We start from the raw sequence: 26256 nt of genomic DNA on the forward strand, positions 1-26256 counted from the left end.
CAACAAAGGGATTCACAATTTTAAATATCTGGGGTTGATCTTTACACGGGAACAGAGATCAAATTGAGCTTTCAATTTGCAAACTGATTGGGGGATTTAAAAGGCTGACGATGCAGTCATATATGCCGCTCATCATCATCGGTTATCTGCTATATTAGCAGATCCATTGCTTCCTTCTTAAGGCTGCTGTATGTTGTACTGTCCATCATGTCATCCAGTATCTTCAGTCTGTCATTCTTTCTTAATATATGCCCAATCCAATTTCTTTTTCTTCTCTTTATTACATCTAGTAACTATCTTTTCTCTCCCACTCTTCTCAGTACCTCTTCATTTTTTACTCTGTCCATCCAACTTATTCTTTCCATCTTCCGCCATGTTCAGATCTCAAAAGCCTCCAGCCTTTCTCTGTCTTTTTTCCTCATAATCCATGTTTCAGCACCATATAGAACAACACTCCATACAAGACATTTTGTGAGTCTCTTTCTGAGTTCTCTGTCCAGGCCGCTGCAGAAGATTCTCCTTTTCTTATAAAACGCCTCTTTCGCCATTGCTATCCTTGTTTTAATTTCTGTGGTGCACTTCCAGTCGGTGTCTATCGTGCTTCCAAGATACTTAAAATTTTGCACCTGTTCTAGTGTTTCTCCATTCAGCATAATTTTTATTTCCTTATTTCCTCCTAGTGCCAATACTTTTGTTTTATTTGTGTTAATTTTCATTCCATATTTTTTTCCGTTAGTTGCAATGGTGTCCACCAAATCCTGTAATTCTTTTTCCCCTGTGGCTAGAAGGACCATGTCATCAGCAAATCTCAAACACCCTACTCTTCTTCCTCCAATTTCTACTCCTTTGTCACCTAATGAGCATTGGTCAATCATATTTTCCAAGTAGAGGTTGAAAAGAGCAGGTGATAAAGAGCATCCTTGTCTTACTCCTTTTCCTAGTCTGATCCAGTTTGTACTTTCTCCTCTCACTTTAACTGAAACTTTTTGATTACGATATAATGAGTTTATAAGTCTTCTGGTTTTCCAGTCCACTTTCTTTTCCCTCATTATAGTCGCCAGCTTGTCCCAAACCACATTGTCAAATGCCTTTTCTAGATCGATGAAGCACATATATAGGTCTCTTCCTTTTTCAATAAACCTTTCTCCCAAGATTCGTAGGAGCCCTATTGCATCTCTGGTGCCCGTATTCCGTCTAAAGCCGAACTGCTCCTCGCCAAGATTCTCCTCCATTACTTTTTCAAGTCTTTTATTAATTATTCTTAACATCACTTTGGCTGCATGTGAAATGAGGCTGATTGTCCTGTGCTTGCTGCATTTCTTGGTTCCTTGTTTTTTCGGTAATGGAATCATTACTGTTGTCAGAAAGTCCTCAGGCCATTCACCACTGTCATATATTTTATTACATAACCTCAATATTTCTCTTATTCCATTGTGGTTCAAGCATTTTAGTATTTCTCCCGGTATTGTATCGGTACCTACTGCTTTGCCATTTTTCATTGCAGCTATGGCAGACTTTACTTCTTCCATTATGATGGTCGGTCCTTTCTCGTCATCACTTACACTGTTCTGTGATTCAAGTTCCAGAGTTTCCGGTTTGCTATTTGTGTCATATAGCTCATTTATATATTCTTCCCATCTCTGGAGGACATTGTCACGATCGTTGTACACTACCTCTTCGTCTTTACTCAAAATTTCCATAGTAGCACTTCCTGCTCTGTTTTGTTCCCATGTCATAATCTTTACTCTGTTGTATAGTAAGTCGTATCTTCCCTTCCTGTCCAGTTCTTCAATTTCATCACATTCCTCTTTTAGCCATTTTTTCCTAGCCTGCTCGGTTTCTCTTCACAGTTCATTATTTAACCTTCGGTATATCTTTCTTGCATCTTCAGTGTTCTTGTTTTTCAATTTTCTTCTCTCCCCCATCTTGGAAATCATTTCTTGTGTGACCCATGGTTTTTTTGACCTTTTCCCTTTTACATATCCTATGTTTTGCTGTCCTGCTTTAATGATTCCTTCTTTCAGCATATTCCAGTACTCGTTGGCATTATCAGGTGCTTCTTTGTCTTGTAATGTGTTTAGAAAGTCCCGAGACAGCATTTCTGTAATTTGTTCTTTTTTGTATCTTATCTTCTCTAAATCCCACTTCTTCACCATGGTTGCCTCCTTCAGTTTTTTCATTCTTATTTCTATTTCTGCCATAAGTAAGTTGCGGTCACTATTAATATCTGCACCCGGTAATGTGTGCACCTTCTTGATTCCATTCCTGTATCTTTCTTCTACCAGTATAAAATCGATTTGGTTTCTGCATTTATCCCCTGGTGATTTCCAAGTGTAGAGCCTCCTCTTGTGGTTCTTGAACCATCTGTTTGCTGCTATCAGCTGCCTTTCCCTGCAGAAGTCAATTAACCAATCACCTCTGTCATTTCTCTTTCCAAGACCATGACTGCCTACTATATTTCCCTCTTTCCCTTCTCCCACAATGGCGTTCCAGTCTCCCATTACTATTTTGCAGCATTTTTTATTTTTGTCCATTATTCTCTCTATTACATTGTACGTTTCCCCTACAATTTGGTCATCATGTTCGGAAGTTGGCATATACACCTGGACAATCAGTAAATCTTTTTGTGCCCCTTTCAGCCTTACACCAATAATCCAGTCATTTTCATAGTCTACATATTCCACACATTTAGCCAATTCCTTTGTCATAATCATTCCTACTCCATTAATTCCTTTTAATTCTCCCCCTGAGTAGTAGAATACATATTCATACTCTCCATGTCCATTCCATCTTACCTCAGCAACTCCTAAGAGGTCCATATGATTCCTCTCCATCTCTCTTTTAAGGTTTTCTAGTTTCCCTGCTTGTAGCAGAGTTCTGACATTCGAGGTACCAATTCTCGTTTCGATTTTTTGCCTCCTTTCAACAGACACAAGCAGACTTTACAAATGTCTGCTTGTGTCTGTGTATGTGCGGATGGATATGTGTGTGTGTGCGAGTGTATACCTGTCCTTTTTTCCCCCAAGGTAAGTCTTTCCGCTCCCGGGATTGGAATGACTCCTTACCCTCTCCCTTAAAACCCACATTCTTTCATCTTTCCCTCTCCTTCCGTCTTTCCTGATGAAGCAACCATTGGTTGCGAAAGCTCTGCTTGTGAGATGTCTGCTTGTGTCTGTATATGTGTGGATGGATATGTGTGTGTGTGCGAGTGTATACCCGTCCTTTTTTCCCCCTAAGGTAAGTCTTTCTGCTCCCGGGATTGGAATGACTCCTTACCCTCTCCCTTAAAACCCACATCCTTTCGTCTTTCCCTCTCCTTCCCTCTTTCCTGAGAGGCAACAGTTTGTTGCGAAAGCTTGAATTTTGCGTGTGTGTTTGTGTTTGTTTGTGTGTCTATCGACCTGCCAGCGCTTTCGTTCGGGAAGTCACATCATCTTTGTTTTTAGATGTTTTTAGATATATTTTTCCCACGTGGAAGTTTCCCATTTTTTATATATATATATATATATATATATATATATATATATATATATATATATATATATATATATATATATATAATAGAGGGAAACATTCCACATGGGAAAAAATATATGTAAAAACAAAGATGATGTGACTTACCGAACGAAAGCGCTGGCAGGTCGATAGACACACAAACAAACACAAACACACACACAATATTCAAGCTTTCGCAACAAACTGTTGCCTCATCAGGAAAGAGGGGAAGGAGAGGGAAAGACGAAAGGATGTGGGTTTTAAGGGAGAGGGTAAGGAGTCATTCCAATCCCGGGAGCGGAAAGACTTACCTTAGGGGGGGAAAAGGACAGGCCTGCCAACCCAAAGTTTGGTACAGATTTATTGATGACATCTTCATGATCTGGACTCACAGTGAAGAACTACTTCAGAATTTCCTCTCCAACCTCAATTCCTTTGGTTCCATCAGATTCACCTGGTCCTTCTCCAAATCCCATGCCACTTTCCTTGACGTTGACCTCTACCTGTCCAATGGCCAGCTTCACACGTCTGTCCACATCAAACCCACCAACAAGCAACAGTACCTGCATTATGACAGCTGCCACCCAATCCACATCAAACGGTCCCTTCCCTACAGCCTAGGTCTTCGTGGCAAACGAATCTGCTCTAGTCCGGAATCCCTGAACCATTACACCAACAACCTGACAACAGCTTTCGCATCTCACAACTACCCTCCCGACCTGGTACAGAAGCAAATAACCAGAGCCACTTCCTCATCCCCTCGAACCCAGAATCCCCCACAGAAGAACCACAAAAGTGCCCCACTTGTGACAGGATACTTTCCGGGACTGGATCAGACTCTGAATGTGGCTCTCCAGCAGGGATACGACTTCCTCAAATCCTGCCCTGAAATGAGATCCATCCTTCATGAAATCCTCCCCACTCCACCAAGAGTGTCTTTCCGCTGTCCACCTAACCTTCGTAACCTGTTAGTTCATCCCTATGAAATCCCCAAACCACCTTCCCTACCCTCTGGCTCCTATCCTTGTAACCGCCCCCGGTGTAAAACCTGTCCCATACACCCTCCCACCACCACCTACTCCAGTCCTGTAACCCGGAAGGTGTACACGATCAAAGGCAGAGCCACATGTGAAAGCACCCACGTGATTTACCAACTGACCTGCCTACACTGTGATGCATTCTATGTGGGAATGACCAGCAACAAACTGTCCATTCGCATGAATGGACACAGGCAGACAGTGTTTGTTGGTAATGAGGATCACCCTGTGGCTAAACATGCCTTGGTGCACGGCCAGCACATCTTGGCACAGTGTTACACCGTCCGGGTTATCTGGATACTTCCCACCAACACCAACCTATCCGAACTCCGGAGATGGGAACTTGCTCTTCAATATATCCTCTCTTCCCGTTACCCACCAGGCCTCAATCTCCGCCAATTTCAAGTTGCCGCCACTCATACCTCACCTGTCATTCAACATCATCTTTGCCTCTTCACTTCCGCCTCGACTGACATCTCTGCCCAAACCCTTTGTCTTTAAATATGTCTGCTTGTGTCTGTATATGTGTGGATGGATATGTGCGTGTGTGCGAGTGTATACCTGTCCTTTTTCCCCCCTAAGGTAAGTCTTTCCGCTCCCGGGATTGGAATGACTCCTTACCCTCTCCCTTAAAACCCACTTCCTTTCGTCTTTCCCTCTCCTTCCTCTCTTTCCTGATGAGGCAACAGTTTGTTGCGAAAGCTTGAATTTTGTGTGTGTGTTTGTGTGTCTATCGACCTGCCAGCGCTTTCGTTCGGTAAGTCACATCATCTTTGTTTTTTATATATATATATATATATATAATGGGAAACTTCCACGTGGGAAAAATATATCTAAAAACAAAGATGATGTGACTTACCGAACGAATATATATATACACATTTAGCCAATTCCTTTGTCATAATCATTCCTACTCCATTAATTCCTTTTAATTCTCCCCCTGAGTAGTAGAATACATACTCATACTCTCCATGTCCATTCCATCTTACCTCTGCAACTCCTATATATATATATATATAACAGGGCGTGAGTCGTGCTTGGGTAGCTCAGTCGGTAGAGCACTTGACCGCGATCAAAGGTCCCGAGTTCGAGTCTCGGTCCGGCACACAGTTTTAATCTGCTAGGAAGTTACAAAGAATGTTACCTGAATGACATAATATATATTGATTTTTGAAAATATAATTCTATAGATCAAAAATCTATTCACCAAATGAAGGCAGGAGCAAACACACATAAAAGTTAAGGAAATGTGCAAGCCTTCAGAGCCAGTGGTTCCTTGTTTTGACAGAAGGGTTGAAGGGGAAGGAAGAGCGATGAAGGAAAAGGACTGGTGAGTTTTTGAAATGGGAAGAGGTTATTGAAAAATCACCCAGAACCCTGGTCGGGGAGACTTAATGGATGAGATGAGAAGGATAGACTGACTATTTGGGATTGCACTGGATGTGATTTAAAAACCTGAGATAGAAAGGAATAGTTACTTAACAAGTTGAGACCAAAAAAATTAAGGCCACATGGATGGTGAGAACTGTGTATATATTGTAACGCCAGCTACCACATGTATAGTTCTGAGAAACTGGAGTTCGGGCAGAATACATATGGCACTCAGATCACAATTGTCATGTTGTAGATCATGCTCTGCAACAGGATATTGTGTGTGGCCAGTATACAATATCCGTCTATGACATTCACCCTAACCGAAAACTCGGTGGAAGTCATACCAATGTGCAAAAGACTGAACAGTGTTTACATAACAGCTGGTACATAATGTGTCGTTTCACAGGTTGCTCTCCCCTTGATGGTATACTTTTTGCTGGTTACAGGGCTGGTATAGGTGGTGGCATGAGGGTGCATTGGGCAAGTTTTACAGTGGGGATGGTCGCAAGGGTAGGAGCCATACGGTAGGGAAATGGTCACAGAAGAAGCCTACGGTCTGGCCAGATTATTGGAAGAGCTTGGGGGGCAGGAGGAGGGCAAATTCTGTCCTGTGTGTGGTGGCTAAAATGCCAGACATGTTATGTCATGGACCTCATCTCAGGGCATGATTTTAGGAAGTCAAAGCCCTGTCAAAGCAGCTGATTAATACATTCAAGACCAGTAGTACCACAATTAGATGTGATGGCCTGGGAAACTGCTTCTGTACTAGGGTAATTACATCCACTGAAGGCTGAGGTGAGAATGATGGTGTACTGCTGTGAAGCTTCTGCATCTGAACAAATATGTTTGCCATGTATTCAAAGGCTGTATGGCAAGGAATGTTTGATATGGAAAGGATGGCAACTGTCTAAATGTAAATCCTGTTGATTGTTAGTAGGTTTGATTTAAACAGCAGTGTGTAGCTGACGTCTGGTGCGGATGAGATCAACGTCAAGGAAGGCGCACTGGATTTGGACATTGGCATGACTACCATCAAATTATTAGTTACGATGGATAGACAGAAACTGAGGGTGTATACTGACAACACACATTATCCTGTCCCAGAGTATGCTCTACAACGAGACAGCCATGACCTTGGTGCCTGTTTCAGCACATGTACCATCTGGATTTTCCTCCTGACATCAGTTTCCCAGAAATACACATGTGGGAACAGGTGTTAGACCATGTACGTGGTCCCCACCACCCACCTGGGCTTAATTTATGTTGATTTCTTCAGTCTCAACCTTTCCTTTCAATTAACTCACACAATGGAAAATCCAAGGTGTAATAACCCCTCTCTCTCTCTCTCTCTCTCTCTCTCTCTCTCTCTCTCTCTCCCTCCCTCTCTCTCTCACACACACACACACATACATATGACCACTGTCTCTCAGACAGTTATCACATGCGTATGACATGCGGATGACGAGTCATTAGAACAATTGGAATCAGGCCTAAATTCTGACTTTGTGCAGCTTCATAACTACTACAGGACCTGGCATCTGAACCTTAATGCATCAAAAACAGTAAGCACAGTGATGCAATTGAGTAACAAACAAGCAGTCAGGAAGCTGCACTTGAATATAGCTGGCCAGAATGTAAGACATAAAAGAGCACCAAAATACCTGGGTGTTAAACTGGACCGCAGCCTAACATTCAAAGAACACCAGCAGGATGTCAGTCAAAACCTAAGGCAGAGTCAATATCATCCAGTAACTCGCAGGCTCTACCTGGGGAAGTAATGCTACGACACTTCACACTTCCTCCTTGGTTCTAGTCTACAGCGTTGCAGAATACTGTGTGCCTGTATGGGCCAACAGTTCGCACGTCAATAAAGTAGAAGTTTGCCTAAATGACACCTTGTGAACATTAACTGGAACAGTGAGACCTACTCCAACACCATGGCTCTCTGTGCTGGCAAACACTGAACCTCCCTCACTCTGCAGACAACATGCAATCCAAAGAGAAATGCAAAAAATTGCTGCTGACACAACACTCCCAATACACGCTGATCTGCATGGCCCGACATGATTAAAGTCAAGAAATCCTTTCTGGAACCACTCCTCAAATGATCGGGACACCATAGCAGAATGGAAACACCTATGGCAACAAGCAAATGTTAATAATGGACACATTATTAAGAACCTGGCTGATCATGTTCCTGGCCTCAACATCCCTCGAAGAACCTGGGCGGCAATAAATAGAATGAGAACTGGTGTTGGACGGTGCAACGAGCTGATGGCCAAGTGGGGCTATGTGGACGATCCTCACTGTGACTGTGGCAAAATATAGACAATGCAGCATATAATTGAGTGTGATGGTTTTCGGGACGGTTCACTAGAGGATCTGCATAGACTCACAGACTGTGCCATTTCCTGGCTTTGTAATTTATGTTTTTCTGTATAATTGTTAATTTTTTGACATATTACAACATGTATGCACTATAGGTTTATAAATATTGTAATATGTATAACTGAATTAATAATGAACAATGTTTTGTTATATTTGCATGTTATTTAAGTTTCCCGTGCTGAATGTGTATAGTACTGTAAGGCATCTGGCATATCGAACGCAAAATAAAATAAATTAATTAATTTGCATGAGTATCTGTGTGTGTATGTTAACTAATTCAGAAGGCATTTTGGCCAAAAGCTTACTTGTTCAGCAGTCTTTTTGATGTGCCTGTCAGTGACTCAACATTTCCTCTGAGTAACTATTACTTTCTTTGCTCCCTTTTAGTTTTCTATATCCTCCTTTTCTGCCCTGTCTATATCCCCCCACCCCACATCCCATCTCACATGTCTACCATGTATAATGCACTTCGCTTTCCTCTCTAATTAACAAATGCACACAATGTTTGGTCAGCAAAATCTCTGTTGTTTATTACCATATCTTGCACCTTTAAGCCCTCAGGTTTTGAAATCTCATACGGTGCAGTCCCCAACAATCAGTCTTTCCTTCTCATCTCATTCAGTAAGTCTCCCCTGATCTGGGGTTCTGGGCAACTTTTTTAACTCTCCCCATTTCCTAAACCTCGCCAATCCTTTCCCTTCATCCCTCTTCCTCCCCCTTCACCTCTTCCGCCAGAAGGAGCCAGTGGCTTTGAAAGCTTGCAAATTTCCTTAACTTTCAGGTGCGTTTTCTCTTGCCTTCACTTGGTGAGTAGATTTTTTTATGTTTTCGATTATATTACAACTCAAATTGAGGCAAACTGGAATGTGCACATGTCAAGTTACAACAATGAAGAACAACTACTCTGTACAATTGCTGAGAACAAAGTAAAAAGAAAAGGGTATGACATTAAGAAAAATGTGACAGGGATCTTTCTGATTCCTTCTGCCATTCTAGTGCTAATATCCTTGACACAACGATAACCAAATACAATGGATAATACAAATATGGGATTTATGGGAAGCCAACTATTACTGAAATTATTATTAACATAACATCATGTTACTCTTCATGGCACATGACTGCCTACTTTAGAGACACTAAAAAAAAAAAAAAACCAGTGCCAATAAGGAAGTTTCACCTTTCAAATAGGTCACTCTCAATGCTTACAAATAATATAAGAAAATAAAATAATGATTTTTTCCACCAAATATTCAACAACACTGATGAACATGATAACACACATAGTTAGCTGCAATAGGCAGATGTTCTTTGTTGGTCTGCACATTTTTCTATATTTTGACTGACATAAACTCACACTGCACTGTTCTTCTCCTGCACACCAGTACACAAGTTGGCACACAAACAGCTAAGTAAAAAATCTGTGCAATTTGCACATTAAATTATATATAGAAGAAGATTTTTCTTTGTGCGAGACCATGTTTACACGATTTGTGTGCTGATCTGAAGTTTTAGATTCATATATTTTACTGTTTGCATTGTTTCGGCATAATCTTTCATTGATTGTATCAATTCCTGTTTGTATTGTGAAATTCTGAACATTTGCGACTGTCACGATAAACTCGTACTGTTATCATCAATTGTAGACTTAAACTTATTTATGCTTTATTAAAAGTTTTGGGAACAGTAGTTCTATCCTCATTCAGAGTGGTCATTCTCTAAATTCATTGCATAAAAGTGTGAAAAATATGTTATCTCTGAGAATTTTGAGATGCTTACAACACTATATTTTTGTACGCTACTGGCACAAGTGCTTTTTGGATAGCTTACTTCAGTAGCAAATCAGCCTCTGTGATTCAAAGTTACTGCCAAAGAACAGCTCACCCTGAATTTCATTACATATCAACACAAATAAATGTGCATTTTTGAGAATTTTTGGATGTTACCATTGTCTTGTGCATAATTTGTCACAGATTGCTTGAGCAAAAATCTGTGCCCACTAGTTGCAAGAAAGCACAGGTAACGCCCATCTACAAGAAGGGTAGAAGAAGTGATCCACAAAAGTACCGACCAATATCTTTCACATTAATTTGTTGTAGACTCTTCGAAGATATTCTGAGTTCAAACATAAGGAGATATCTTGAACAGAATTACCTCCTCCATGCCCACCAACATGGAATCCGAAAATATCAATCATATGAAACCCAACTCGCACTTTTTCAGATAACATACTGAAAGCTTTGGATCACGGCAGAAAGGTAGATGCAGTATTTCTTGATTTCCTAAAACCATTTAGCTCAGTATAGCATCTATGGTTGTTGTCAAAAGTACAATCATATGCGGTATCAAGGGAAATTTGTGACTGGACTGATGACTTTTTGGTAGGGAGGACACAGAATGTTATCCTTGATGGAGAGTCATCATCAGATGCACAAGTAACTTCGCGTTTGCCCCATGAAAGCGTATTGGAACCCTTGCTGTTCATGTTGTATATTAATGACCTTGCGGACAATATTAATGGTAACCTCAGACTTTTTGCAGATGACGCAGTTATCTACAATGAAGTACCGTCTGAAAGAAGCTGCATAAATATTCTGTCAGATCTCAATAAGATTGCAAAGTGATGCAAAGATTGGCAACTCGCTTTAAATATTTAGAAACGTAAAATAGGACACTCTACAAAATGAAAAAAATGTAGTATCCTATGACTACAATATCAATGAGTCACAGTTGGAATTGGCCATCGAATGGAAATGCCTGGGTGTAACACTGTGTATGGCTATGAAACTGAATGATGATATAGGCTCAGTTGTGGGTAAAGCAGATGGTAGACTTGTTTTATTGGTGGAATACTGGGGAAGTGCAGTCAGTCAACAAAGGAGATTGCTTACAAATCACTCATGTGACTCATTCTAGAATTATGCTAAAGAGTATGGGACCCATAATAAATAAGACTAACACAGGTATTGAGTTTATACAGAGAAGGGCAGCATGAATGGTCACAGGTTTGTTTGATCTGTGGGAGAGTTTCACACAGATACTGAAGAAACTGAACTGGCAGACCATTGAAGATAGACATAAACTGTCGCTAGAAAATCTATTAAAAAAGTTTCAAGAACTGGCTTTAAATGATGACTTTAGCAATATACTACATCCCCCTACATATCACTCACATAGGGATCACGAGGACAATATTACAAAAATTACAGCATGTACAGAGCCATTCAAACAATCATTCTACCCGTGCTCCACACCTGAATGAACCGGGAACAAACCCTAATAACTGGTACAATGGAATGTACCCACTGCCATGGACTTTGGAGTGCTTGGCAGAGCATGGATGTACATGTAGAACCAGGATGCCAACAAAAATAAAAACGAAGAGAAGGCTATATACTGGGTGATCAAAAAGTCAGTATAAATTTGAAAACTTAATAAACCACAGAATAATGTAGATAGAGGTAAAAATTGACACACATGCCTGAAATGACTGGGGTTTTATTAGGGGGGGGGGGGGGAGTTCACAAAATGTCCGACAGATGGCACTGGACAGCAAAATGTCAGTGACTGCACATGATGCACCAGCAGTCGCAGCATGTTGACATTACCTGAAAAGGCGCTTTTAGTGAAGCTGTATTATCAGAATGGGGAATGTGCTAGATCAGCGTTATGATCCTATCGCCATAGGAAGGGGATTCGAACAAGTAAAGGTCCGTTGACAAATGCAGCTGTGGTGAGAATGATTTCGAAGTTTGAAGCCACGGGTTATTTAGACGATAGAACCCGTAGTGGCCGACCGAGCACAAGGCGTAATGCTGCTGAGACAGTTCAGGAAGAAATGGAGACTGTAGCGGGGAAGTCAGCACTCGTGCAGTCGCATGTCACACCAGCACTCCATACACTATTGTTTGGTTGGCACTTGGGCATACCCTCCGATGCTATCTGCACAAAATCCATCGGCATCATGAACTGTTACCTGGCGATTTAGTGAAGCGAAGGGCATTTGCGGTGCGGGCGTTTCAAAAGATGGCGGAAGATGATGATTGGTTGAGTAATGTGTTGTGGACCGACGAAGCTCATTTCATGCTCCGAGGGTCTGTCAACGCCCACAACTGCAGAATTTTGGCTACCAAAAATCCTAGAACTGTCGTGGAAACTCCGTTGCACGACGAGAAAGTCACGGTATGGGTTGGATTTACCACATCTACCGTTATCGGGCCTTTTTTCTTCGAGGAAATGTGTAATTCTGGTTTTGTAACTGCTACCGTGACGGGTGAGAGGTACGCAGATATGTTACAGAATCGCATCATCCCCAGCCTGGCTGATAAACACCTGCTGGAACGTACGATGTTCATGCAGGATGGCGCTTCACCCCATATTGCTAGATGCCTGAAAGATCTCTTGGGCACGTCGTTTGGTGATGATCGTGTGCTCAGCTGCCACTTTCATCATGCTTGACCTCCCAGGTCCCCAGACCTCAGTCCGTGTGATTATTGGCTTTGGGGTTACCTGAAGTCGCAAGTGTATCGTGACCGACCGGCATCTCTAGGGATGCTGAAATACAACATCCAACGCCAATGCCTCACCATAACTCCGGACATGCTTTACAGTACTGTTCACAACATTATTCCTCGACTACAGCTATTGTTGAGGAATGTTGGTGGACATATTGAGCATTTCCTGTAAAGAACATCATCTTTACTTTGTCTTACTTTGTTATGCTAATTATTGCTATTCTGATCAGATCAAGCACCATCTTTCGCACATTTTTTGAGCTTTTGTATTTTTTCGTTCTAATAAAACCCCATGTCATTCCAAGCATGTGTGTCAATTTGTACCTCTCTATCTACATTATTCTGTGATTTATTCAGCTTTCAAATTTATACTGACTTTTTGATCAGCCGGTATGTTTCAGTGACATGTAATAAATATTTTTTGACAAAATAGCCCATTGGTTTCGCAAATACAGAATAAACTGATTTTCGAGTTGGTAACATGCTTGGAAAACAACTTTAAGCATAATATATCGTGTGACAAAAGTAATAAATATTCAAGTTCAGAAGTAAATAAATTGAAGTGTGGTAGTTGTATCAAGGTAGATAATGGCAAAATGGAAATAAATGTTATGACAAGATCAAACACACAGATACAGCAATAAGGCAGAATACGGTGAACGACTATCACCACTGGGCAATGGTGATCAGTATTTAATCTGATTTAAAACTGTTAAGTCATAAATGAAGTAGTTTCTTACTTAACATGCTGGAAGAAACAGGAATATATCCTAATCTGAAAAAATAATCGTATGAACACTCTTGATGAATAATGTGAATTTCAACACTGTGCTTACTACAATATTTTTAATTATATGTTATAATAGTGTGTGTCATGGGGATATTTTGTCACATTTTCTATCATAAGTTTCCATCCGTATTCTATAAGCTGCTTGTTGGTGATGATGACATCTGAATAGCCCCTGAAATCAACATGCCTGATGGTCCCTGGTACACTGAAATCTGATGGAGTACCTGCTGTTATCTTTGCAGTCTCAGGCATATTACTGCCACCAATTTTAAAATGCCAGTTTGATTTTCAGTGTAATTACATTGTGCTCCTTTGCTATGTTCAGAACTTTGCCCTTGTGTAATGTTTTCTATGTATTGTTACTAAAATAATTATTGCATTTGGCACTTTCTGACATTCCATTCTTCTTAGAAAATATATACTTATAAAAGGTTTGTCACTGATCCTTCCATTAGCACCACTAACACAAGGATCTGTCACTTTAACTGCTATGTAACCACTGCACATCTTGTAAATCAGTTTATTTTACTATTATGTGTCCTCTGTGTCACTGTTTTTTCAAAGTGATTAGTCTACTTCTTTCTGATGTTTCAAAATTTCTAAAATACTATTATTTTTCTTTACCTCTTATTCACGGTGGCCAGAAACAGATTAAAAAGCTTATAAGGGTGTTACAGGGTAGGCTGTGTTGAGAAATTGTTTAGAAAAAATTCAATACAGTGCACCATTTCCAAGTTAATTAGCAATGGAAGTAGTCAACAGGCAGTTGCGTGCACAAATTCAAGTGGTCAGCCAGAGATGGTGTACTTTGTCTGGTTTTCTAAAATGGGATAAGGGAGTGATACAAAAATTGGACATGGGCTGGTAGTAAGGTTTGAACCCAAGCCAAAGGCTGAGCAGTTGCGTGCACTATCATCTACACTATGAGAACAACAGACACTAATTATTTTTGGTGGGTCACTTGAGTCTGTGCACTCAACAGCCTGATTGGCTAACTTCAATGCTAATTAATTCAGAAATGGCACAATGTGTTGAATGTTTTACTTCATAATTATTTCTCAGCCAGCACCTTTATAAGCTGTTCACACAGTTTCTGACCAGCACGTAGATAATTGCCATAAAGTCATAACCAGATATCTGTCAAAATAAACTAAAATTTGACCAGGACTGTGAATTCTACAGTTTATTTAGAAACAGTGAATCTTGTGAGTTAATGACAAAATAGAGTTTCCAGAAAATTGGGGGGTTCCCAGGGAAAAGAATTTTAACATCTTATCAATTCTCGCTTCCCGCGCACGGGGTCCCGGGTTTGATTCCCGACGGGGTCAGAGATATTTCCTGCCTCGAGATAACTGGGTGTTATTGTGTCGTCTTCATCATCATCATTCATCCCCATTACGGTCAGAGGAAGGCAACAGCAAACCACCTCCATTAGGACCTTGCCTAGTAAGGCGGTGCGGGTCTCCCGCATCGTACCCCTACGCTCTGTAAAGAAGCATGGGACTTCATTTCCATTTTTTTCCATCAATGATTATGTCATTAAAGTCAAAATACAAGCTAAGGGTGGATAAGCAATGGGATAGAAATAGGATATGAGCTTTTCAAATGCACCATCTTGGCACTAACTGTAGACAATTTAGATAAATTAGTGAATTAGAGGAAACTTAAATCTGCATGGTAAGAGGATTTTCTCTCTCTCTTTTTTTCCCAAATAAAGAGTTCAGTGTCTTGACCACTGAGCCACCTCGCTTGGTGGTTTCCATGGAATTGGGCTCCTCCCTAAAGAGATGTAACTGCTTATTTATCAGTTCATGATAATTTGTATCATGTTTTCTGATATGTTTAATGAGGTTAGAAATCTTATTTAGGCAATCACTGGCAATTAGAAAGTAAATATAAAGTGCTTCTCATCCAGGCGAAGTTTCCCACATCAATATATGGTATTCTCTATACTGGTATCTTCTTAAAACTTTCTTTCTTTTTTGTGTATTACAATTAATAACAGGACAACCTAACCTTAATCATGAGCTGTCAAGATTACAACAGACTGCAGGAGAATATATTGCAACACTATGGGCTGTAAAAACAAATCCACTAGCTCTATGCCATTTATGACATTTTCATAGAAAATTTCAAAACGCCTCTGATGGGTAAAATGCTTTAAGTAAGGTAAATAACCGTGTCACAACTGGAATACTTGCTCTCAAATTCTGAATTTTGTCATTAATATCAAACATACATAAAAAATATGGGAAAAAAAACACTGTGTGAACACACTAAAGCATTTTATTTAAAGTGAGTATGAGATTGCCATTCAACCTTATAATATCAATAATACAAATGACAGTACTGTATAAAAAAGGCCATCCAACAGTCTGGATTGAACACATTATATATCACAGACATTATGTCTCTCCTTTTATTATGGCTTTTTTTTTTTTACTTCATAAAATAAAATATATGAATTTTTTCAAACACTCTCTAACAGATAAAGTTTCTCTCTTTGAACAACAATATTGTGGCAGCTCATGCTTAGATGACAATGATTCATATAAAATATATATTTTTATTATTTTTTGACAGCATATACCATTCAGAATACTAAAGTACAAAAAATGTATATCCATATTTTCAGTCTCTTAAATAATTTTCATTTTTTAAATATTAGAATTACATAGCAACTAACTTTCATGTACATTCAAAACAAGTGTTCTTCGTCACTTATATTAATGAAGCATAAAAAAGGACCATGACAAGCTTGATCAGTAACATTTACGTGTGCCTGGTGGACAATAAAAAGAGGAGTAAAATAATTTAAGTGATATAAAGGTCAGACATCATCTCAGTCATTGCAGTAATGAGTCAAGGTTACTAATCTACAAAAAAAAGTTATATATACATAATGTAAGGAGATGCCTTTTCTAAAAGGTTGGTTGTCACACTATTATATAGCCCATTAGAAATGAGAGGAGTATATCCAGTACAAAGAGTGCAGGAAATCGAGTATGTATGTATTAAAAAGTTTCAGAACCGCATTACATCCTAGAATTGTGTCGATCTACTCCCCTGTAGTAGGAAACTGGAGATCACAGGGGCACCACAGGGATTTTCTTTTAAGTAAGTAGAATTTTAACAGATTTTTTTTAAAAAAACTAAGTAGATGTTCTTTCTACAAAAGGTGACACAACAAGAACATGCTCCACATGGTTAAGAGATATAGTATGTCTTCACATGTTACCAATATCAAACATGAAACATTCAGTCCAACAGACATATATTTACTTTACATTAACAGATATAATTCTTTGTAAAGACTCAAAATAAAAACGACTAAGTACAATTAATTAAACATTTAATACAGCAGAACAAAATTGCTTATGCCAAAAGTAATATAATAAATTGCACTAAATGAGAATTTTTGGCACAATAATAAAATACTAGAAACAACAAGACATATGTTCAATTTAAGAGAGACTGAATGGCAAGATATTTGAGATCCATCAGAATACATTGTGTTCTGAGTTATGCCATAACTTACAAAAGTGTCACATGTCGGAGATTTTCTTTCACAACAGTATCGACAACCACCTGGAAAACCACCTGCACATTTGATGTGTCAGTTGCCGTAGTAAAGTGTGGGTAGATAATCTTAGTTGGGCTGCGATTCTGAATAAGAAACTTGTGTTGAATGAAGAGAGCACCACGGTCAACATCATAATCTGGACCTACCAAAGAAAAGTGGTAGGTTATAATTTAGTTAACACTGAGGTTACATTGAAATATACTGCAACAACAAACATTACCTTGAAAAGGCAGTCAGAATAACATAAATACATTAATATGTAAAATAAAGGAAGGACAAACACATAACTATAGCAGAATGACGCTTCGCTCACAGAAACATGACACAGAAAACAGTATTCACACTAGCTTTCAAGCTGTTGCTTTTTGCTTCTTCTCTCGTAAATGGACAAACACACACACACACACACACACACACACACACACACACACACACACAAACCATATAGACACCCATATGCACACTCCCACAGTCATGTCATGTTGCCTGTGTGGTTTGAATGAATGTGTGTACTTTTGCTACAGAAAGAGCAAGGGCTTGAAAGCTAGCGTGAATACTGTTTTCTGTGGCATGTTTCTCTGTGCCATGCATCAGTAAGCTATAGGTGAATGGCTGCCTTTCCATTATTTTACATATTTTTCTATCCAGGAATTTTCTTTATTGTTATAAATATGTTACATGTGCACATATATGCTGTTGTAAATACCAGTAGTTGTTTTTATCTAAAAAGAAAGATTTTTCAGTGGTCTTCACATATAAACACATTCTGTCTATGGAATGCTGACACATATGTGAAACCAGCAGTTAAGGAAATGTCATATTTTATCACTGGTATCTCAATTACTGCTTGCCATACATGCCATGCAGTACACTGAGGTGACAAAAGTCATGCAATATGCACTTTACAGACTACGGCAGTATCATGTACTAATGTACACAACCAACTGATTCATGTGGAAAGGTTTCCACAGCAACTATGGCTCCATGGTGGGAACTAAGATTTTGAACGCAGAATGGTAGTTGGAGCTAGATGCATGGAACATTCCATTTTGGGGATCGTTAGGGAATTCATTATTCTGAGATCCACAGTGGCTGACAGCCTTCACTTAATGACTGAGAGCAGCGGTGTTTGCACAGAGTTGTCAGTGCTAACAGAAAAGCAACACTGCATGAAATAACCAAAGAAATCAATGTGGGGTGTAGGGCGAGTGTATCCATTAGAAAAGTGTGATGAAATCTGGCATTAACGGGCTATGGCAGGAGACAACTGATGCGAGTGCCTTTACTAAGAGCACAACACCTCTCCTGGACTTGTGACCATATCGGTTGGACCCAAGATGACTGCAAAAGTGTGGCCTGGTCACACGACTCCCGATTTCAGTTGATAAAGGCTGACGGTAGGCTCTGAGTGCAGTGCACACTCCATGAAGCCCTGGGCCCAAGTTGTCAACAAGGCACTGTGCAAGCTGCTGGTGGCTCCACAACAATGTGGGCTGTGTTTACACGGAATGGACTGGGACCTCTGATCCAACTGAAATGATCATGGACTGGAAATGGTTATGTTCGCGTATTTTGAGACCATTTGCACTTATTCATGGACTTCATGTTCGCAAACAATGATGGAATTTTTATGGATGGCAATGAGCCATGTCATTGGGCCACAACTGTTCACAACTGGTTGAAGAACATTCTGGACAGTTCGGGTGCGTGACCTGGCCACACAGATTGAGAGGCCAATTTGTGCACAAATTCCTGCACCAGCAACACTTCTGCAATTATGGGCAGCTATAGTGCCAGCATGGTTCAGTATTTCTGCAGGGGACTTTCAGTGCCACATTGAGTTACTGTGCTACACCAGGCAAAAGGAGCTCTGACAAGATATTACAAGGCATACCACAGTTTTTTTCATCTCAGTGTATTACAGCAGGTTATTATCAAAGGTAACAAGAAATATACCCCAAAGATAAATCAAAGAGCTTGTAAGCATAGAGATTACTTACGCAAAAGCCTATAACACTGGAAGTGCTGTAACCATATTCATTAATACTGTTTCCAGAACTGACAGTCCAATACAAGGGGCGCTACATGGAAATAACATAACAGCATTAACCATGTAGTGATCTACAATGAATGTGGGCTGTGGAAGAGAGTACTCGAGAGAACACTTACACATAAAGCATAAGGACACAGAAATGTTAAACTATACGATAAAGATCGGTGCACATTAATGTTTCATGTAGTACGGGGTGGGGGGTTTATAAGACGAGGGAGACATGAGAAGTGAACAATGGAAGGTTTTGGTAGTGTCGTGTCATGGAGAGGGAATGAAAAGACAATGTAGCACAGAATATTAGAATCTGAGGAAAGAATTAGTGGAAGTCAAAATGATGAAAAAGGATTACTGGATTACTGGGGTAAGAGTAAACTAAAGTGGAACATAATGCAAGGAGAAAAATGATCTATACTGGAAAACTAGCAAAAGTTATATAATTATGTCTGGTAGAAACAAAAGCTATGTGATACAGAGGACAGCATGAAAACTGACTATGGAAGGTTACATTAGCATTTATATGTTGTTGTTGTTGTTGTTGTTGTTGTTGTGGTCTTCAGTCCAGAGACTGGTTTGATGCAGCTCTCCAAGCTACTCTATCCTGTGCAAGCTTCTTCATCTCCCAGTACCTACTGCAACCTACATCCTTCTGAATCTGCCTAGTGTATTCATCTCTTGGTCCCCTTCTACGATTTTTAACCTCCACACTGCCCTCTAATACTAAATTGGTGATCCCCTGATGCCTCAGAACATGTCCTACCAACCGACCCCTTCTTCTAGCCAAGTTATGCCCCCAAACTCCTCTTCTCCCCAATTCTATTTAGTACCTCCTCATTAGTTATGTGATCTACCCATCTAATCTTCAGTATTCTTTTGTAGCACCACATTTTGAGAGCTTCTATTCTCTTCTTGTCCAAACTATTTATCGTCCATGTTTAACTTCGACACAAATACTTTCAAAAACGACTTCCTGTCTAAGTCTACAACTGCTAGATGGGGGTGAAAATAGGAGTGCCAAATGACACAAAAACTAAAAACACAATTATAAAAACAATCAGCAAATGAACCACAGCTTATGGCAAGGAATTATTTAACAATCAAATGATAAAGTCGCAAGTACAGGTTTGAAAACAAATGGACGTGTTCGAAACTACTCAGCATTAAGGAATATGTATGCAACTGTGAAAGGAAACTAAATTAATAATATTGCTGCTGGTCCTTCCAATGTCAATATAGTGATGGAATTCCACAAACCATCATTTCAGCTTGTTGAGGTTCTGCCTGAATGTGGTTTGCTGTCCAATGATGCACTGGTGTCTGTGAAGTTGTCATACGACTCCTTTATCTTTGAGGTTCTCATGGAGTGTCTCCGAAAGCCTTTGAATCTTGCACATCGTTTCCACTTGAGTACTCCCAAGCCACTGGTAAAATTTGATGCAGTATCACTGCTCAATTTGTTCTGTCATTTTACAGGTATCTGACAAGTGCTCACTGCACACTTCCCCAATCATAGGGCAACTGCCTGTGAATGACGGTTTCTACATCTCTATTTACATCAACACGCTGCAAGCCATTTAATGATGTGGGGTGGAGGGTGTTTCTGGTATCAATAGCTAAATGAATACCCATTCCCTGTTCCATTTGAGAATTGCATGTGGGGACAATGATTGTCAGTAAGACTCAGTATCAGCTCTATTTTCTCAAATTGTCTCACTGTGGTAGTTTCAAGAGATGTATGTGGGAGGAAGTACTTTCTCTAATTTCAATAGTAAATCTCTCCATGATGCACAACATCTCTCCTTTACCATCTGCCACTGGAGTTCGTTGAGCCCTCTGTAATGCTCTCGCACAGACTAAATGATCCAATGATGAAATGTGGCCCTCTTCACTGGATCTCCTCTCTCTCTTCTAACACTCTTACCTGGTAAGGTGCCAGATTGATGAACAACACTCAAGAATCGTTTGAACAAATGCCTCATAACCACGTCTTTACTGAATGAATTACATTTCCTTAAGATTCCTCCTATGACTCTCAGTCTAGCATCTGCTTTTCCTACTATTTATTTTATGAGGTCATTTCACTTCAGCCTGCTCCTGACAGATACACCTAGATAGTTTACGGTAGTCACTGTTTCCAGCAATGTCATCAAGAGCGTTGTTGTACAGTAGAGGATTTGTTTTCCTATGTGTGCACAATGTGTTACATTTATTTATGTTCAGGGTCTATGACCAGTCTCTGCACCATTCATCAATCCTCTTGCAACGTTACAAGCAGCTGTTTTGACTGCCACAGGATGGACTGAATCTGACAGGTCAGCTGGGGACCAGTGTGAATGTCTGTTAGGACAGCAAGCTGTCAGACAGCAGTGTGACAGGCAAGCTGAGTGGAAATAATGGTGGCTAGAAAACCACAAGGCCCAGCAATCATCGAGGTTTTCCCAGGCAGGAAAAGCGGTGTTTCCCAGCGACGTGGTCACAGGATGAGCTAATATGGAGGGACCTGTGACTTGAAATGCCATCACTGATAAGATGTTAATGAAAATACATTAAAACTCAATACAAGCATGCTAAAGAAAAGCCAAAGATAGTTTTGGAACCACATCACTGAGATGAGCGCAATGACCATAAATCCATGTCTGAAGCTTTAATAGTTAAAATTTATTGACGTTATTACCATTATTGTTTGTAATAAATTGGAACAACTGAATCCGTCATAGAAGTCACACTCGTGATACACCAGATGAAAGAGGATAATGCCTGCAGTATAATGAACAGATTATTTTCTAATTAAACAACTATAAAAATGTTATAAACAATTTAATTTATTCATGTAAATAGTGCCATAGCTATGACCTCCTCTACACAGACACAAATAAACTGATCAACATGAGTTTCTTTAGTTAATATTCCAACAACTTTCAACGTGAATCAAAGTATAGTTGTTATTTGTAACAGAGGTCAAGTTAGTGTTCTGACTAGAGTACCAAACAGGGTGATTTATGCATTTGGGATTTGTTTAAGATTGTTACAATAATTTATAAACGAATCTTTTAAGAGACTGGAAAATGACTGCAAAGATTGTGAGACCTGAGTTTCTCCTGGCATATACAACTTTCGAATAACTTCCGGGAATTCAGCCAGGTAACCCTTTCAGTGACTGCCATTATTTCGGCGGGAGAACACCCTGCCATTTTCCAGGCAAACTGCAACGTAGCAGTTTGCCTTGAAAATGGTGGGCTGTTCCCCCGCCAAAATAAAAGCGGTCGCTGAAAGTGTTACCTGGCTGAATTCTCGGAAGTTATTTGAAAGACTGCAAAGATTTTCATACACTATGTCATCAAAAGTATCCAGATACCTGGCTGAAAATGACTTACAAGTTTGTGGTGCCCTCTATTGGTAATGTTGGAATTCAATATGGTGTTGGCCCACCCTTAGCCTTGATGACAGCTCCCACTCTCGCAGGCACACATTCAATCAGGCGCTAGAAGGTTTCTTGGGCAATGGCAGCCCATCCTTCATGGAGTGCTGCACTGAGAAGAGGTATTGATGTTGTTCGATGAGGCCTGGCATGAAGTCAGCACTCCAAAACATCCCAAAGGTCTTCTATAGGATTCAGGTCACGACTCTGTGTAGGCCAGTCCATTACAGGGATGTTATTGTCGTGTAACCACTCAGCCTCAGGCCATGCATTATGAACAGATGCTCAATCATATTGAAAGATGCAATCGCCATCCCCAAATTGCTCTTCAAGAATGGGAAACAAGAAGGTGCTTAAAACATCAACGTAGGCCTCTGCTGTGATAGCGCCACGCAAAACAACAAGGGGTGAAAGCCCCCTCCATGAACAACACGGCCACACCATAACACCACCGTCTCTGAATTTTGCTATTGGCACTAAACATGCTGGCAGATGATGTTGACTGGGCATCTGCCATACCCATACCCTGCCATCGGATCGCCACGTTGTGTACCGTGATTCGTCACTCCACACAATGTTTTTCCACTGTTCAATCGTCCAATGTTTATACTTCTTACACCAAGCGAGGCATCGTTTGGCATTTACCGGTCTGATGTGCGGCTTATGAGCAGCCACTCGACGGATTACAAGTTTTCTCACCTCCCGCCTAACTGTCATAGTACTTGCAGTGGATCCTGATACAGTTTACAATTCCTGTGTGATGGTCTAGATAGATGTCTGCCTATTACACATTAGGCACAGGCCTACTTTGATGTTTTAAGCTCCTTCTTGCTTCTCATTCTTGAAGAGCAATTTGGGGATGGCGATTGCATCTTTCAACACGATCGAGCACCTGTTCATAATGCACGGCCTGTGGTGGAGTGGTTACACTACAAGACTCAGACAAGGTCAGTCTGTACGCTTTTGTGCTATGCATGTTCCTTCACATTTCCACTTCACTGCCACATCGGAAATGGTGGACCTAGGGATGTGTGGAAATCTCGTGTACAGACGTATGACACAAGTGACACCCAATCACCTGACCACATTTGAAGTTCGTGAGTTCCACGGAGTGCCCCATTCTGCTCTGTCCCAATGTCTAATGACTATTGAGGTTGCTGATATGGAGTACCTGGCAGTAGCTGACAGCAAATATTGATATTTCAGATTAGTTGTCCCAATACCCAAGCTGTAGTAGTGAGCAGTTAGTATGGGGGCTCACAAGTTTGGTTATAGTGCAGCAGTGGTAAGAGCAGCACCAGCAATGCACTTAGTGCAAATGATAAGCGTAATGATGCATGCTAGTAACAGCAGCTGCAGACAACAGTGACACAGTATGTCGCTGTTATAGCAGTCCACGTGGGATATTCACCAAGCAGCAGAGGCAAAGTCTACATGGTGCCACACGCAGGGGACATTGCATCAGCAGCAAGCAGCAGGAGCGGTGTTACATGCAGGCAGCACTGCATCCGCACTGAGTTGCACAGGCAGTGTCTTCACACAGCATCACATGCGGGTGACACTGCATCAGCCCCAAGCAGCAGAGGCAGCAACTTGATGCATCGGCATCAGATGAAATGCAGAGCAGCAGAGGCTGCATATGTCGGCAGGGAAAGGCAAGTTAAGTACAGTCAGTGGCTGCATTAGCCTGTCATGACTGATGAAATTAATAATTTACAAGTGATTGTGGGCCAGAGGGTGTAGGGAGTGATATTAGTAGCGACAGCATAGCACGGAGAAGGGAAGAAATAGGTTGGGTGCTAAGAAGTGATCTGAATGTGTATTTTGAAACATCGACAAAGAAATCAGAAAAGATAGATTTACAAATGGGGAGTATAAAACCTGAGATACTTGGAGATAAAGATTCAAAAATGGAGAATAAAATTGGGAGTATAAAAACTGAAATAGTCGGAATTATTGATTGAAAATTGGAAGAAATGGTATCGAAGCTTGGTAATAACGTAAGTGCAGTGAGTGGAAAGTTTGATCATCAGCCTGATAGTAAATTCGCTAAGATTACAAATAAAGTTGAAAAAAGGTAAAAAAAGAGATTGTTACCCAAAGTGGAAACTGCGAAAGATCATCCCGGAAAAGAATTGAGGCAAAGAAAAGAAATGTATCTATTACAAAACACAAACAAATGCAGAGTTTAAATCAGTGAATGTAGGCATAGCTGATTGTTATAAAAGTATAGGTGAAAAGCTGCAAGGGAAAATTAGCAAATGAGAGAAACAGATAAATGAATGGAAGGAATCAATAAGCAATGTACTGATGAGGCATCCCAAGGGGGCAAGGATTGTGCACAAAACCATTCAGTAGAGAGGGTAAATACAATGCAGTGGACTTCTTGGCTGCGTGTAAAGATAGTTTTCTTGCTTGCATGAGTGAGATGGCTCAAATTAAATTTGTAGGGGCAATTAAAAGGGGAAGCTCAGGCATGGGATAAACAGCATGCAGAGCAATTTGTTGATTTCAAGACTTTTTGAAATGATGTTCTTAAACAAAATACTGGGGGCAAGCTAAACCAGTAAGTTTACAAAATGAATTTTTGAATGGGCCAGGATATAAGAGTGATATAGACCATGAGGGAATTTTATGCAAGAGAATTAAGTAAATTAATACATTTTGATAGGCCATTAGGGATCTTACAGAAATCTCTACACTAAAGAGAATTCAAGAATCACTGCAGTGGGAACTCATCCACAGCTCTATTGATTTTGTAGAAGAATTTCTTGATTTAATAGAAAACATGGGTAGTGCTCTGTGTTATACACCAAAATTGGTTGAGCAGATGGGTAGTAACAGAAATCATAACAGAGGTAATTACAATAATAAATTTAATGGCAATCATAAGAATTGGGGGAGGGGGGGGGGGGGAGATAGCAGTGGACATAATAATCACAGTAGGGATTGGAGAGGTAGATAGAAGGAAGATAATGGCAATTACAATGAAAGAAGGGAGAATTTTGAACAGAGGAGAGAGGAAGTAAGGCAAAGGCCAAGACATGAGAGTGTACGAGGTGCAAGGTTTCAGGGCAGACTGTTGGAAAACTAATGGGAGACTTACTCAAGCTCCACAGGGGGGCTAATGGATATGCACAGAATAGGACTACACAAAATTGCCATAGGGAAGAGAATTGTAGTGAGAAACAAAGAAAAGACACTGCTGTATGCAACATGGATACAATAATAGGTAATAAAAAATGTGTGAGTGTTTAATAACTACAGTAATTGGAACAGGAGGAACAATATTAATAATACATGCAACATGAATAAATGTAAAAATCATTATTCTAGTTATTATGTTGGGGAATTGTTTGCCAGAAATAAAATGGCTGAACTGGAAGATAAGAAAATAGAGTGGGTTTAGCTTCAATGAAGATTACAGAGAACTTTGAAAAAGAGGCAGTCACTTTGCCAGAAGTAGAAACAGGTGTTGATGTGGAAATGAGGGGCAAAGCAAATAATAATGAAATTACTTGTAATCAAGTTATGCATGTGGACATTGAAATTGATAATAGGGAAATTCTTCAGATATTAATGTATATGAGCCTGCTCAAAGTGGAGC

General features: G+C 40.2%; 1 protein-coding gene across 1 annotated transcript in view; it reads right to left on the reverse strand.

Annotated features, from left to right (window-relative positions):
• Positions 1-15866: 15866 nt before the first annotated feature.
• Positions 15867-26256, reverse strand: part of LOC126236376 (guanine nucleotide-binding protein G(o) subunit alpha-like) — an 85121-nt gene continuing 74731 nt past the window's right edge. The window contains exon 7 of the mRNA XM_049945632.1: positions 15867-17323. Coding sequence (XP_049801589.1) covers positions 17133-17323 — 191 coding nt within the window. The 3' untranslated portion in view covers positions 15867-17132. The remainder of the gene's footprint in view (positions 17324-26256) is intronic.

The sequence above is a fragment of the Schistocerca nitens genome, chromosome 2, assembly GCF_023898315.1.
Source record: "Schistocerca nitens isolate TAMUIC-IGC-003100 chromosome 2, iqSchNite1.1, whole genome shotgun sequence".
Taxonomy (NCBI): domain Eukaryota; kingdom Metazoa; phylum Arthropoda; class Insecta; order Orthoptera; family Acrididae; genus Schistocerca; species Schistocerca nitens.